At 34.1% G+C, this 15,596-nt stretch overlaps 2 protein-coding genes across 2 annotated transcripts in view; one reads left to right on the plus strand and one right to left on the minus strand.

Moving 5' to 3' along the window:
- Positions 1-2,796, minus strand: part of LOC142532242 (5-methyltetrahydropteroyltriglutamate--homocysteine methyltransferase-like) — a 41,125-nt gene extending 38,329 nt beyond the window's left edge. The window contains exons 1-5 of the mRNA XM_075638557.1: positions 2,499-2,796; positions 1,971-2,094; positions 1,506-1,897; positions 1,267-1,430; positions 1,019-1,099 (exon numbers count right to left, since the gene is read on the minus strand). Of these exons, the coding sequence (XP_075494672.1) occupies positions 1,019-1,099; positions 1,267-1,430; positions 1,506-1,897; positions 1,971-2,094; positions 2,499-2,796 (1,059 nt within the window). The remainder of the gene's footprint in view (positions 1-1,018; positions 1,100-1,266; positions 1,431-1,505; positions 1,898-1,970; positions 2,095-2,498) is intronic.
- A 6,323-nt stretch (positions 2,797-9,119) lies between these two features.
- LOC142532243 (uncharacterized) lies at positions 9,120-13,238 on the plus strand. The gene is made up of 6 exons (XM_075638558.1): positions 9,120-9,689; positions 9,766-11,667; positions 11,879-12,435; positions 12,540-12,632; positions 12,786-12,884; positions 12,966-13,238. The coding sequence occupies exons 2-6, from the start codon at positions 10,350-10,352 to the stop codon at positions 13,236-13,238; spliced, it is 2,340 nt and encodes a 779-aa protein (XP_075494673.1). The 5' UTR covers positions 9,120-9,689; positions 9,766-10,349.
- The last annotated feature ends 2,358 nt before the right edge of the window (positions 13,239-15,596 follow it).

Genomic DNA, 15,596 nt, shown 5'->3' on the forward strand with positions numbered 1-15,596 from the left:
GACATATGATGTGAATTGAGTTGAACTCCCATGACTTCGGCTCATATTATTGGGGGAACTCATGGCGACCGTCCATTACAGTTCAATATTGATGGGTTGGTTTAACACGTGAAAATAAACGACGTCATATTATTGGGTCCTTATTAAACGTGAGGCAAAACACGCGGAGGTTGCATAGGGATACAATTGGATTCTACCTTTTAAAAATTATAATTGTCTGATATTATTCGTGATTATAATTGACTGATTGGACTCTACGTGCCCACTAAGGAAATACGATTTCCCATTTCCATCAGATGGTGGTGGAAATGTCAAAATAGTGGGAGGAAAATTTATAAAATGAAATCCATATTTTATATCTTAGAATTATTTTAAAATTATCAGTAACCATTATCTGTTTTCATTTTCAGTATATTTACGATGTCTACTCGTAACCCGCTTTCAATCATTCTCGATCAAAACAAATTGACTGGCCCTAACTATCATGACTGGTTTCAAAATTTAAAGATTGTTCTGAACTCCGAAAGGATTGCGTATGTGCTTGATAAGAAGCGACCAAAGGAGGCAGCTCATGATACCAGTAGGACTGAGTTAGCTAAGCTTGAGAAATGGTGGGACCATGATCTTCAAGCTAAGAGCTACATGTTGGCTTCTATGTCGAATGAACTTCAGATGAGGTTCAAGGAGGCGGTGAATGCTGCTGACATTCACCTTCATCTGAAAGAATTGTATGATGTACAAACTCGTTCAGAGAGACATGCTACTGTGAAAGAACTCATGACTATACGCTTGCGAAATGGGACTTCGGTCCATGAGCATGGTGTTAGGATGATTGGGCTCATCAAGAAGTTGGTGGGGCTCGATGTGGTTATTCCTTGTGAGCTCTCGACTGATATTCTCTTGCTGTCTTTGCCTGCCTCGTTCGATGGATTTGTGGTTAATTTTAAGAGATTCCACAGGTGAGTGCAAACAATTTTAGAAACTTATCAAATAAAAAGAATTCAGATCAATCACTTACTGCCTTTTGGACAGCTTCATTGTTCACCCTTGGAGATGATTTCATGGAAGCCTGAGCTTCAGCATTTGCAGTGAAGAATGCCTGAAACGTAAAGAACAGCCAATGTGTAACATAGCCGTTTTTTAGAAGGCCTACCAAAAATGGTAAAAAATTAAATAAGCATTTTGAAAATGTAACATTTATATGGAAGTAAAAATGGAAAATTTCCCAACAGAATCAATTTAAAGGATAGCAATTGCGACATAGACCTCATCCTTCTTTCCAGCCAATGCCTTTGCCAGAGCATCTACTTCAACAACTTTTTTTGCAGCAAATGCGAGCCAGGACTTAATTTCTTTATCCAGCTTAGGTTCATTCACAAGATCAACAGCCGTGTGGAGAAGCAAGCAGGAGGTGGACACAATAAGCTTGTCTGCAGTCAAAATTGGAAAACAATTGTTTATCATAGAAAATTTGTTACCTAATAAACAAGAGTTATTCAACAAACCTTTTCTGACAATGCCTTCCAGAGATTGTAGGGTGATGAGAGACGCATTGAGATCATTAGCCCAAATTTTCCTTCCGTCAACCACCCCCGCAAAGAGGAATTTTCCAGAAGGCAACCCACTCTTGATCAAATCAATGGTCTTGGTTCCACGTACCAAGTCAAAACCAAAATCTGTGACTCCACCAAGTGTGGTAAGGGTTTTGAATGCAGCGGCAGGAACATCAGCAAAATAGGTCTCAACTAGAACACTTAGTCCAGATAAGCTTGATTCTAGTTCAGCATATGCCTTTGTGAATGCTTCCAATTGGTGAGACTCGAGATCCAAAACAAGCGTGGGCTCATCAAATTGAATCCATGAAGTACCAGCTGCCTTCAACTCAGCAATAACTTCTCTGCAGGATGAGATATAACGTGAATAAGGAGATACAATCTTGAGGTGACCAAAAATCTAAATATAGTTCTCACTTGTAGATTGGAAGAATTTTGTCGAGCAGAGAAAGAAGAGGAAAAGTTTTCTCAACACCCTTGGCTGGCTTAGAAAGCATCAAGTAGGTAACAGGGCCAATAAATACTGGAACACACCAAGCTACTGGAAAGTGAAGTTCATCAGGAGGCAGAACGAAGCAAACCAATTATCAAGAAACACACATCGATAATTCAACTACATATGAAGTACGAATACATAAGACACGATGACTTTAATCTTCATCATTTAGAAGAAAAGACACGTATTATATTCTACACTAAAATTGGGAACATCTATCTCATACCGCTTTAGCCTCTTTGTATTCATTCACTGCCTTGTGAGAAGCATAAGAAAATTTCACATCAGTTCCCAATTCTGGGACAATGAAGTGGCCTCTTTGACATGCCGACAGAATTAGTTAGATCATCAGAAGCAGGGGAAAAACGAAACCATTTAGGGTAACTTGGTCCATCACTTACTAGTTGGTGGTCACTTGGTCATTTCCATGGCAGGAACCGAGGCATTACCTCTAGCCATAGAAAAGTAGGTCGAGAAACCAATCTCACCACCATTCCAGTTGTATCTTGGAGGGACAGCACCAAGAATTGCAGTTGTATCAAGCACCTGATCATAGTAAGCGAATGTATTGCTGGGAATGTAATTGATCCCAGCTTCAGACATCTGCTTCCAGATGGATGACCTGAGATCAGCAGCCACCTTCTCCAAATCCTCAGCACTGCTCTTGCCATCCCAGAAAGATTCTAGAGCAAACTTCAACTCTCTCTTAGGACCCATACACGGATATCCAACAATGCGAGATGCCATTGTTCTGCTTTGAAAATTCCAATCAGATCACATACAAACGATATGATAGAAAATTATATTTTAGATATAGATATAATTTTCAGATATAGATACACGAGCACAAAGGAATTGCAATAGACCATAAGCAAACTAGTCAATTCACACATTAATTCTGAAAATAATCAACATCAAATGACTTTCAATAACCTTTTTTATATATATATTTTAATATTAGCCACGTGAAATACTAATAACAAAAACGTTCTTGTACTTCATTTGGCATGTCATCTACGTGCGGTGAGTTTATCTGGCATTATCTCACAAATACGATGTAACAAATAAACAAATACATCATTCACATGTACTAGCACTACTAACTGAAACCCAAAATATCATACAGAAAGAAAGGTTATAAAGGTTAGCTGATCCATGCTTACAGCTTTTAACGGAATCTAGATCGATGATAAAAGATAATAAAAGTTGAAACAAGAAAAGAAGACTTGGATATCAAGCCTCATAATTGATAGTCATAAATAGCATTAAAAAATCAAGCGCTATAAATTCTTAGATCCTTCAACTTCCAAAAGAAAAAATTCCCGGATCCAGGAACAAGAATCCAGTACATGCTCGAAACTCGAGAGCCAGACACAATGCCGACAAATTTGACTGAACTATAGACACGAATTAACCACTTCATGTCAGATCTAATCGTGAGAAATTTTTCAAACCCAGATCTACAACTTCGCCGCCTCCCCACCCCCCAATGCAACAAAAACCATTTATAGCATATCCACACAATTCTCATCAAAAGTCCTCCCCAATGCCACGTCGCAGCACATCTACCGGATCGAAATTTCAGCATGAATAAAAAAACGACATCGAAATCAACCAATCAATACAATCACAAAACAAACAACGTAATCCGTCACCAGATCACACGAAACTGATAAAAACAAACTCTTACCAGTATCAGATCCAACCAAACCGACATAAAACTTAGAAAATACAAATGAACTGTCCGAAAACAGGGAAAAAAACTGCAAGATCAAACGCAACAAACTATTCCTCCACTGGGGAATCAAAATCAGAAGAAAAACAAAGGAATCAACGTGAGAAAAGAAAAAAATATGAAATGAGCGACGCGAATATCACAAGGGAATTCGTACCTTTGCACGAGAAATGGATAGGATATTGGGAACGGTTCCTTTGAATCAATGGGGGGCAAGACGCGAGTGTAGCGAGGGGAACGACGGGGTTATTTATAGCAGAATATTTATCTGCTGCGGTAGATCTAGGAAAGTGATATTCACGTATGGCCAATCAGTTCACTTTTTCATTCATTTTTTTAACCGGGCAGGAACTAATGACGCGCGCCTTGAGCACGTGTTTCGCACCCACGCGTAATTCATATATTTTATTATTATTATTATTATTATTAGAGTTCAATTATTACTTAATATCAAATTTATCAATCTAAACACAACATAATTTAATGTAATTTTTCGTCCAAATACTTCGAACATTTTCTTAAATTGATGAATTGTTTTTTTTTAAAAAAAAACATTAATTTCTTAGAAAAAAATGGATTTCGGGATTATTTTTATGCTTGATTAGATCATAAATTGATTGTGAGTCACAAACAGATTAATTATGTTGAAAAAAAACAGATTAATTATGTTGAAATACCAATGAATTACTCTGTATTATACTTTTAATATCCAGCATATATATATATATATAACCATATAATCATCATCATGTGGTATACGTGTAAATGGTTGTTATAGGCTAATATACCTGTAAGCTAGATATTACTTATCAGGTGGAGTTTTCTCCCAATGATTACAATTGTTACTTACTCTATGGATTTCTCATAGAGTAAGTAATGTAATAATTTGTTAATTAGTTGTTTGGATAAAATATGATAATGGAGTTTAGAGATGTTTATGTCTTTTAAATTTATGAGATCTGATTATCATAATTACAAAAAAGACATGACAATTCACAAAAAATATATAAATAAATACATTAAGATATATTTCGGCATATGTATTATTGAATTTTGAAGATGGTATATTCGGAATGTAGTAACATTTGTTAGGAAATTTTTGTTTTTTAAACTATTACGATAATCTATTAAAAAATTTATATTCCACGAGAACACCCTTGATATGTTTATCATTTAGGGCAATCACTTTATTAGGTTCCTTCTGAATTCTGAGCAATACATCAATAATATCTTCATGATCAATTGTCACCCTTTTAGGGTCACGATATTCCTCTATCACCTTGTCCACGAACCAATCTAAATCACGAAAAATCTAATCTAACTTTCGGTCCACACCATTAAACTTGTTAAGCCAAGCCAACCATGGAAAATAATTCAATATCAGGTTTGGGTTTTTCGCATAAACTTGTTAAGAGAAGCGGTATTTTCAATATCGAGATCAAAAGCAACAAATCGAGACTTTGGGTTTTTCGCATAAACTGCAATTCAGAGGAGAAAAAATAATTCAGCAAACAATAAATATAAACAAGCCTAAACTAAAGTCAAGACTAATTGGTATGGATATTAACATAAAAATTAAATAAAACACTCCCCAAAAACGGTGCCAAAAACTTCTTGCAGTGCCTACCACAAGTATACAATGTCAAGTTTTAATATGTGAGTAAAAAAAGGAATTTTTCCCACAGAGAGTATGTATTTAAAGTGTATAGGAAGTATCGAAATTAAAATAACCTAACTTTATTTAGAAGATTCAGTCACGTTTTCGATTGTTGACAAATAAATGAATTACATCACAGACACACAGGTAAATGAATTCAATAAAAGAAGGAATCTAGTGATGTAATTTCACTTGGTCTCCACTATATTTAATTGTTATTGGCTTGTTGTACAACTAAATTAACCTATTTATTAAACACGAACAATAAATTACTATCCTATTTATTAATCAATCGAACTATGGTCAGTAATTCCAAAGCGTTAAGAACAAATAAACGCAAATAAATGACGAAAAATTACTGAATAAAACTGAATAATTCAAAAATAATGTTTCTACCAAGCTACGTCAATCTTTAGATAACAGATTTAATTCATAATGAAATACGGTTTAAAAAAATTGTTTTTCGCCAATAAATGCATAAAAACTGATAACAAGAAGAGGAGAAGAAGTCGAGTCGCATCTCTATCTCCGGAACATACGTTCTTCAATCTTTGATCTTGGTTCTTTGCTATCCTGCTCCTTCTCTCATGTTCTCTCTGATTTTTTGTGTGTATGACTCTCTCCTCCCTTTGCTGCTCTAGGGTTGTGGCCTTTTTATAGTTGCACGTCTGCACAAATCCAGTGTCTATTCTCCTGAGATCTTGCATGCACATGCACGTGTAGTTCTGTCTCCGACACTCTTATCATCCTTGGCACGCGGCTGCACGCTCTTGTTGCATGGGTGCGCGTTACACGATGCTTCTTTCGTCTTTAATCCTTTATAACTCCATATGCTTCGCCCATTATGCGTCCGTACAACCCCATTATGCACATATAACCACAATTCATTTCATAACACTAAAAAAACACAAACGCGTAATTCTGCTCCAACACTAGCATAATTCACATCAATTTCTAGGATAATTTAAGTGCAAAATTTGCACTTATCAATATACCAGAAAAGTCAGTGAGAGTAAGATTTGTTTCCTTATCCTATATTTGGGCGATATATAACTTGAAACCAAATGATAGGGATTTCGATATGAGGTGAAACAATTTCTATCTAAAAACTTTAATATGAATGTTATGGATGATGCATCTTATGTGATTGGCATCAAGATACATAGATATAGACCATGAAGGATCTTATGATTGTCTCAATGGATTGTCTCAGGTGACGAGGTTGAGTGTAGTTTAGAAATCCGTAGGCGCTTCACAACTCAACTACGGTTGTGGATATCATATGTGATATGATGAGTTAACAGTACAAAGAATCTCTGGCTAGAGTAAGACATGTGCATTTTAGAAATGTGTTTCCTCATTTGCACATAATATGCCACTAATATTACTCAAAGATATATCACATTGTTATCAAATTTATTTCCGACTCTCGATATACAAATGGTTGCAGATTTGATCGGGATATTTAAGTTGAAGAGACCGTATTTGTAACGTCTTTACCCAAGCCACTACTAAATAGACTAATAAGCATGCAAAATTTAAATTTGATAACAACAATTAAACAGAGGAAACCAAATAATTTAGTCATCTTACTACTAAAACGAAAAAAAAAAATAATCTCAGTCTACGACGTTAATACAACCATGTCTAAAACATAATCTTGCACGAGAATACGATAAACCAAATAAAACCTCCACTTGATCACCATTGGAAGCCCAACTTCTCTAGCCACTGCCCTAGGTGTCCGAAGAGTCCAACTTAAGATATGTTCCGTGGAATGGGGTGCCCAAGATGAAAACAAGGACGTGAGCGAAAATCGCACAGTACGATAATGTACGAGTTTACAAATTGTTATGATGTATGTGAAATGCAATATGCTCGGATATCAAAGATCAAATCAAGAATCTCATGCTTAGTCTAGAGGCGCCTAAGTGTGTAGTCTCTGATATGCCCTAGGCATGTTTTGGCTCCCATACTCATCATCAAGACGTGGACCTACAATGTCCAAGGACATCAGAGCTCGTGGGTCCCGTCGGACACTGTAACTCTCGATGTCCAACCGTCCACAATACAGAATAAGGCTGAACGACCCCAACAAACGTTGTATATCTCAAAAGATATGAAGCCCAACGTGATATGTCATGCATAATATGCCAAAACAGTAAAACATGTATCATGCAACAGATAAATACACAACATATAAGTATGTATACTACGCTTGGATATCTTATTTAGTACATCACGTGCCTAACTAAAACAATCTGACAAAAAGCTTACTCATCTGAACCTAAACAATACCAATATAATGAAATCACTATCAAACTAGATGGTGAATTACCAAACTTGCTTCAAAGTTCTTCTTAATGATCCTTAAATCATTATTTAAGGCTTAGGATTATACTTGCGTCCGTCTTCAGCCCGCCAATGATGTCTCCATCTGTGTCTCGGTTCACCTACCCCTCTTCGAGTCGACACTAGCTCCGAAACTTTCCCGACACCAAACTGCCCTAGAAACTGGCTAGAAAACCTAAGGTATATGGCTAGAACTCAAGAGAGAGTAGCTGAAGGAAGCGGTGTAGGGAACAATTGAAATCAACTTCTATTTATAGGCTGCATCGGGACTAGTTCAGAAGATCTGAATCAATCTTATCTGCCTCATGTTATAATCTCATTTGTCTAGTTGTATTTCTCGGGATAATGAAATCTGAAGTAGATTGGGTGGTCTATTTAAAATTTGGTGGATTCCAACAGGTTGATATCGAATTATCAATTCCTTAATAATGCTTAATTAACAACCTTTAATCATATCTTAATTCGTACTTAATTCAAGATAAGGATTAGGGTCATTACAGTACTGTATGCTAACCATAACTTAAGGTTCTTGTAGGCATTATCAGTGATACATAAGAGATCATGGGACGATACTACCAAACATTTTTATCATGATATGATGGGTGCAATTAGATTTGATTTATGAAGTTCTTGGTCAAGGGATTGATGGAAAAAATGGGACTAATTAGGGTATCCACGAATATGAACAAATATTGTTTTGAATCACATGAAGTTGCACTACAAGAAAATTGATTTATAATGATAAAAATTTAATGAGGGTATGAAAAATGGGTCACTAAAAACATAATTTTTGACGTTTTTATGAGGGTAAAAAAAATCATTATTAAAGAGTTAAATTATTAGCGACGAATTCTCAATTTCGTAGCTACAGATAACTAATCCCGTCATTATTTGATTACAAAAAAATCCCTCTCATAATTACCTACAGATTTTAGGCGCCATGTATAAAATTATTTCCCTCCAATTACTCCTACAGAATTTAGGCGCCTACATAATGTATTTTTATTTTTCATTATTAAAAAAATAAAAATATCTTTTACCACAAATACAATTATATTTCTCAATTTCAATTAATTTGTGTAAACCCTCATCTCCCCTCCCCTCCGACTTCGACGTTTTTTCTCACCTACTGATTTTTCTCGTCTCTCATAATCGCTTATCTCTCAATCTCGGTGCTCTCTCATAATCGCTTATCTCCCTAGCGGCGGTGTTTGTGGAAGACTCTCTCAATCTCGGTGCTCTCTCATAATCGCTTCTCATAATCGCTTATCTCCCCAGCGGCGGCGTTTGTGGAAGACGTGTAAGGTTGTTTTCCATCAAAAATTAAGTCTCCAACACTATTATTTTTTAGCATGCTTTTCTTTCTTTTTCCTTTAGTTTTTGTTTTTCTAGAAGATTATACTCGTTAGTTTTAAGGAAATTTATCCTAATAAATTTACATACGCTTGATGATATTTTGTCTACGAAAATGGTTGTGTTCGTTCTGTATTAATCATGTTTATTTTTCATGAAACATAACAGTATGAAGTCCTAATGAAGTTTTATGAGCTTTGTCATATTGAAGTCTTCCTTTGCAATCAGTAAACGACTATGAGTTTATACATATACCTCCTGGAGTTTTTTAAAGAAACTGGTAGACATCGTATATATGTATTCTCTAATCTGTGTTGTTTTTTTTTTTTTTTAAATATTTATCTCTCTACAATGCATTCCAAAACTTATTTCTTTACATTTTTCAGCATTATTTTTGGAAGATATAGGCTTGTTACTTTAAAATGGTTATAATTAAAAGAGACCAATATTGCCGGCATCACTCACTCCATGTTTTTCTTTTCCAGAATCTTCAGAGAAAAAACTTACCTCCATTGAAGAGCTGTCCTCTTTGGACTTAAAAACGTGAGTTTGACAGTCTGTTGAATCTATATTACTGCAGTGGGAAATCGTTCTTTATTGTTGCTTTCCTAATGTTAAGGATTGAAGATTCATTTGCGTTTGAATATCTTGACTGGGTCAATCATCGTCATTATAAAACTAGGTCATGTTTATTATCGCTGCCATTGGACATGGATTTTGTTAATATTACTCTAAGCTTCTGCAACTGATTGCTTATATGTGCAATGAGTATTGCAAAATGCCACATAGATACATTGTGATGCAATAATTGGCTTATAACTAACTAATACCTTGTGTTTTCAATCCGAGGGGAAATTTCTAGTGATTTGAATTATTAGGCGGTCTTTAACTATTGCGAGAACTCTAGTGATAGAAGTTGTACAAACAGCTCGTAAATCCTGAAAATTACTTTCATATAGGCGAAAATGGGGTTTTGAAGCGCTACTGTTGCTAGATATAAACTATGTCTGCGTTAATTATAAAATATGATAGCATATTTGTTTAGTTTATTATAAAATATGATAGCATAATTGAAAGTTGTATTATGATAATAGTAAGCTGAAACTATCATTTTTTAACATCACAAAACATATTTTTTTGTTGTGTTGCCTCTAAATCTGTTGCAGATTCTTTTGAGCAAGAATTCATACTCGTAAAAGGAAAATGGCACCTAGTAAGGAATGGATGATGTTTTTCAATGATCGATTCAATGAAAAATACAAGGTTGGAGTTGAACAATTTTTGAATTATGCTTTTAAAAAGACAAGTGAAGAGAATAGTATTCGGTGTCCATGTGTGAAGTGTAATAACACTGATTATGGATCTCGTGAACTGGTTGAAATGCATCTAAATGTGAATGGAATAATGCCAAATTATACAACTTGGTATCACCATGGTGAAAGGCTTGGTGAGTCTTCATCTGATGATGAAGAATCGGAAGGAAGTGATTGTGATGAAATTTTAAGGGATTTGTATCCTAACATGGATGGTTTTTATAGAACTGGATCTGAAATTGGTTCATCAAGTGAGAATAAACATGGAGAGGAACCGAATGATGAAGCAAAGAAATTTTACAGATTGTTAAAGGACTTTGAGCAACCAACTTATCCAGGTTGTGACACCTCAAAATTATCTGTGCTTGTCAAACTATTACACATTAAGAGTATTGGTCGATGGAGTAATGAATCATTTGATATGTTACTACAGCTGTTGAAACAAATACTCCCAATCGGTTCAAATTTGCCAGAATCCTATTATGATTCCAAAAAAATTATTAAAGATCTTGGTCTCTCTTATCAAAAAATAGATGTGTGTAAAAATGATTGTATGCTGTATTGGAAGGAAGAAGATAAGTCTGACATGTGCAAAATATGTGGTACTTCTAGATGGAAAGAAAATAGTCATAATGAGGAAACCAAAGTTCGAAACAATGGTAAGAAATTAGCAGTGAAGACCTTGCGTTACTTTCCTTTAAAGCCAAGGCTTCAAAGGTTATTCATGTCTAAAAAAACTGCTTCTTTTATGAGATGGCATCATGAAAAAAGAGTAGATGATGGACTGATGAGACATCCAGCTGATTCTATGGCATGGAAGTCGTTCGATGATTTGCATAAAGATTTTTCCATTGAACCTCGAAATGTACGACTTGGTCTTACTAGTGATGGTTTCCAACCGTTTACTCATTCAAAAAAATCATACAGCATTTGGCCCGTAATACTCATTCCATACAATTTTCCTCCATGGATGTGCATGAAAGAATCTAATTTTATTCTTTCAAGTCTCATACCAGGTCCCGAGGGTCCGGGAGATGCTATTGATGTCTACCTTAAACCTTTGATAGAAGAGCTGAAGGAGTTGTGGGAACTAGGCATTGAAACATTTGATGCTTCAACTCGCCAAAATTTTAAATTGAATGCATCTTTATTGTGGACAATCAATGATTTTCCAGCTTATGGGAATTTGTCTGGTTGGAGTATCAAAGGTAAGATGGCATGTCCTTGTTGTAACAAAGACACTTGTTCTATGAGATTAGCTAATGGTAAAAAGCAATATTATATGGGTCATTGACGTTATCTTCATAGCAACCACAAATGGAGAAAAAATACAAGTTTGTTTGATGGAAGTAAAGAGGTAAGACAACCACCACTTTCACTTTCATGTTGATGTGCTTGCTCAAGTGAATGACCTTGAAGGAATCATCTTGACTAAAGATGTTAAAAGAAAGGTGAAAATATCACCTGAAAACAGAGGTGATAATTGGAATAAGAAAAGTATTTTCTTTGAACTTCCGTATTGGAGTTCTCTTTTGTTAAGACACAATCTGGATGTGATGCACATTGAAAAGAACATATGTGAGAATATAGTCAAGACAATTATGAATACGAAGGGCGAGACTAAGGACAATGTCCAAGCTCGTCTTGATTTGGAAGCTCTGAAAATTAGACCAGATTTGCATCCAATTCGCAAGGGGGATAAACTTGAGTTGCCCATGGCATCCTACACTTTATATACAGAGGAAAAACACTTGTTTTGCTTATTTTTTAAGCAATTAAGAGTTTCATATGGTTTTTCATCTAATATTTCTCAAAGTGTTAGCATGAAAGAACATAAAATATCATGTTTGAAAAGTCATGATTTTCATGTCCTTTTACAACATCTACTTCCTCTTGATATACGTGGCCTCCTCCCTAAAGCAGTGTGTGAACCACTTTGGCTTGTAACTAATAAGTTCCTAACTGATGAGTTTCAGGTATAATAATACTGGTTCAAAGTGTAATAAGAAATATCTTCATTTTGCAGTTAAATTGCACTCATGGAACTGATGATTGTAATTTTGGTTTGTGATTTATGTAGAAAACCAGTAACCGGAATTCTAATAATCGGGTAAATGGAGTAATGCCTCATCGAACTGGAAGCAAGCTGCACAGACAACTGATATATGAAATGGTCATAAACATCTATATTAATTCTTATGTTTATTTTTTATGATTTTTTTGCTTAATTAACACACACACACACACACACACACACACACACACACATATATATATATATATATATATATATATATATATAATTTGCCTTTTATATATCTTTCAGGGAGGCAAGGATAATAACCCACCTGATATTGCCAAAATTTTCTATGAGACTCGACATAAAAATGGAAAGCTTGTTGAGCCAGAAGCGCAAGAAAAATATGTAAATATCACTGCTTAATCTTTTAACCTAAATTTGTTGTTTATCATTTATTTAACTGACATGAGTGATGGATCTTTGTAGGATGAGATTGTGAAGACTGTTCAATCTAATGCATCACTCTCACATATTGAGGTTGTTGAAAAGTGTTTTGGACCACAGTGTCATAGTCATGTCTTTGGTTTTGGAGGTGGAATGAAAAGAAAACATTTTAATTGTTCACAAGCTGCTTGTATAAAAGATCTTGAGGCTAAGCTCCATGAGAAAGAAGAAGAAAATAATAACCTGAAGAGGTGCATGGATGGAATTGAAAGTAGATTAGCCAAAGTCGATTTGAGTTCCTCTTTTACCCTTTGACTAGAACAGTAACTAGGTTTGGGAAATTGATAAGAAGCATGCATGAACAGTATGCTGAAACCTCTTGCTTCCGCAACATAGTTTACATGACTTAATCAAACTGGTATTTTTATGTGGTCATAATTTTTTTGATGTCCTGCAAAGAAAATTTAACCATAAAATGGGGCTGTTACGAGATCAATAATGGAATTCAAAATAGGAAAGTGTTATTTAGCTCTGATCCATGTGTGATGTAACACATAAGGAGTCTGACATGTTGGATACTCCTATAGTCTGAATTTCCTATTTTATTATGAATACAAACCATAGAACTCCACATTTTGTGCTGGTAAGAAAAAAGACAAGAATAACATAAGCCGTAAAGCATCAGTGGTATATTTTTAAACCACACATGGACCCTTAGGATTTATTGCAGCGTAAAATTTGTATAGAATGTATTTCAAGTAATCATAGACACATATGTTTAGTCATTATCCTTCTTATTTGCGCTCAAGACATTTGTGACTCGCGGCTGTACATTTCAAGCCCAATCTTTTTCAAAGAAAGTTAACTTTACCTTGTGTGTCCATTTTGTTGACAATGTCATCACCTGTATAACTATTTTATGGTTTTATTTCTTTTCTCTTCGATTCATGCTGAAGGATGCTCTTAGTTGATTCTTCATCTCCAGATATTTTGACTAAAAACTGCTACTCTTATAACTTTGGCACATTGTGTTTACATGTATATAGACTTTATTTTTTAATTATTTAAAAATTTACTTCACATGTGTTTGACATAATATATCATTGTTTTCAAGATGTTTTGTTTATAAACTTCAACATCAACAGAGTTTTCACTCTTACTTTATGTTTGAATTACATCTTTATTTTAATTGATTTTTTCTATTTATGTTTTACAGATGACACGCTGCCTTAATCTGATGTCGTGCTTCAAAGAAGATTAGAAGAATTCAAGCATTGATTAGGAAATTTGTCTATGATATTTTGAAGCAACTACTAAGTGATCACCATTTATGGTCCTCAAAAAATTTTTGTGCTCCAAGGAATAGATATTAGGAAATACTTCAAGTATCCATCAAAATGGAACTCATGTTTTGGAACAAATCGAAATTTTGTAAATTTTGAATATATGAATAGATATGGATGCAGTTGTTTATATAAAATATTTTGTTCACAAAACTTACTTGTTCCATATTTCATATTTTATTAATAATGCTATCTTTAATATAATAACAAAATCATATCAAATAATTATTATAAATTTCATCACAATTAAAAATATTTTTTAATGAGAGTAATTAATGATTTAATGAGAGGTAATTTCATAGTTAAATCGATTTTTAGTGAGGGGCTAATAACTAATAATTATAGTAAATTTCATCAATAAAATAACTTATAGTGAGAGGTAAATAATGATATAATGAGGAGATGTATTGTCATTAAAATATTATTTACCGAGAGACAAATGATAGTATAATGACGAAATATTTCGTCATTTAAATTCATTTTAATGACGGTATAATCTCATCGCTAAATATGTTATACCAATAATGACGGGATCTCATTACCGTCATTAATTACTTTTACCTAGGAGGACAGTAATGAAGGTACATGACGGGAATTTTCCCGTCATTAAAATTAATTTATGACGGGTTTGGACATTTAGTGACGACATTTCCCGTCACTATAGATCAATTTTCTTGTAGTGTTGTGAACCCACGTCTAGTTGTATATCTGAACCATTGGGGATCATACAAGTATTAAATTTAGTGATTGTAGTTTCATGGAGGTCAAACAGATTGCTTATAAAGGAATTTTTAAGTTCATTCCATGTAATGTAAGATGTGGAAGATAGCTTACAACTAATTAAGTGAGAAGAGTGAAACTGTATTTTTTAGTGAAGGAGTTCACAAAATCGACAATTGCCAAAAATATATCAGTGAAAAATTTTGGCCTTCGAAATTTTCAATTTTCATTATATGAACGAGATTTATATTCTCTACATATCGGCGCTTTCTGATCGTTGATCGTGTTTATAGTGAGTTCACAATTATTATTTAGTAAATTTAGAATCTAATTAAATGATAATATTGGTAGTGGTGACTAATAAGTACAAAATTCTCACGAAACATTATAGAAGAGTCTAGAATAAATTAATTATTTAATTTAAATCATATATATATATGAGTGTATATGTATATGTGAATATATATATTAATGTTTTATCAAAAGATGATAATAATTTAATTATACATGATATTTTCAAGATTAGAAAATATATACGCGTGAGAGATTTTGAATAATGGAATCACAGTATCTTGATTCAAGAAATATTTTTGATTTGATCATGAAATAA

This window comes from Primulina tabacum, chromosome 18 (genome assembly GCF_025594145.1).
Source record: "Primulina tabacum isolate GXHZ01 chromosome 18, ASM2559414v2, whole genome shotgun sequence".
Lineage (NCBI taxonomy): Eukaryota > Viridiplantae > Streptophyta > Magnoliopsida > Lamiales > Gesneriaceae > Primulina > Primulina tabacum.

Bases quoted from the DNA above. Each gene is read 5' to 3' on its own strand.
- LOC142532243 (XM_075638558.1), top strand. From the start codon at position 10,350: ATGGCACCTAGTAAGGAATGGATGATGTTTTTCAATGATCGATTCAAT. The intron at 11,668-11,878 runs GTAAGATGGCAT...ATGACCTTGAAG, and splicing joins GTCTGGTTGGAGTATCAAAG to GAATCATCTTGACTAAAGAT. The intron at 12,436-12,539 runs GTATAATAATAC...TGATTTATGTAG, and splicing joins TCCTAACTGATGAGTTTCAG to AAAACCAGTAACCGGAATTC.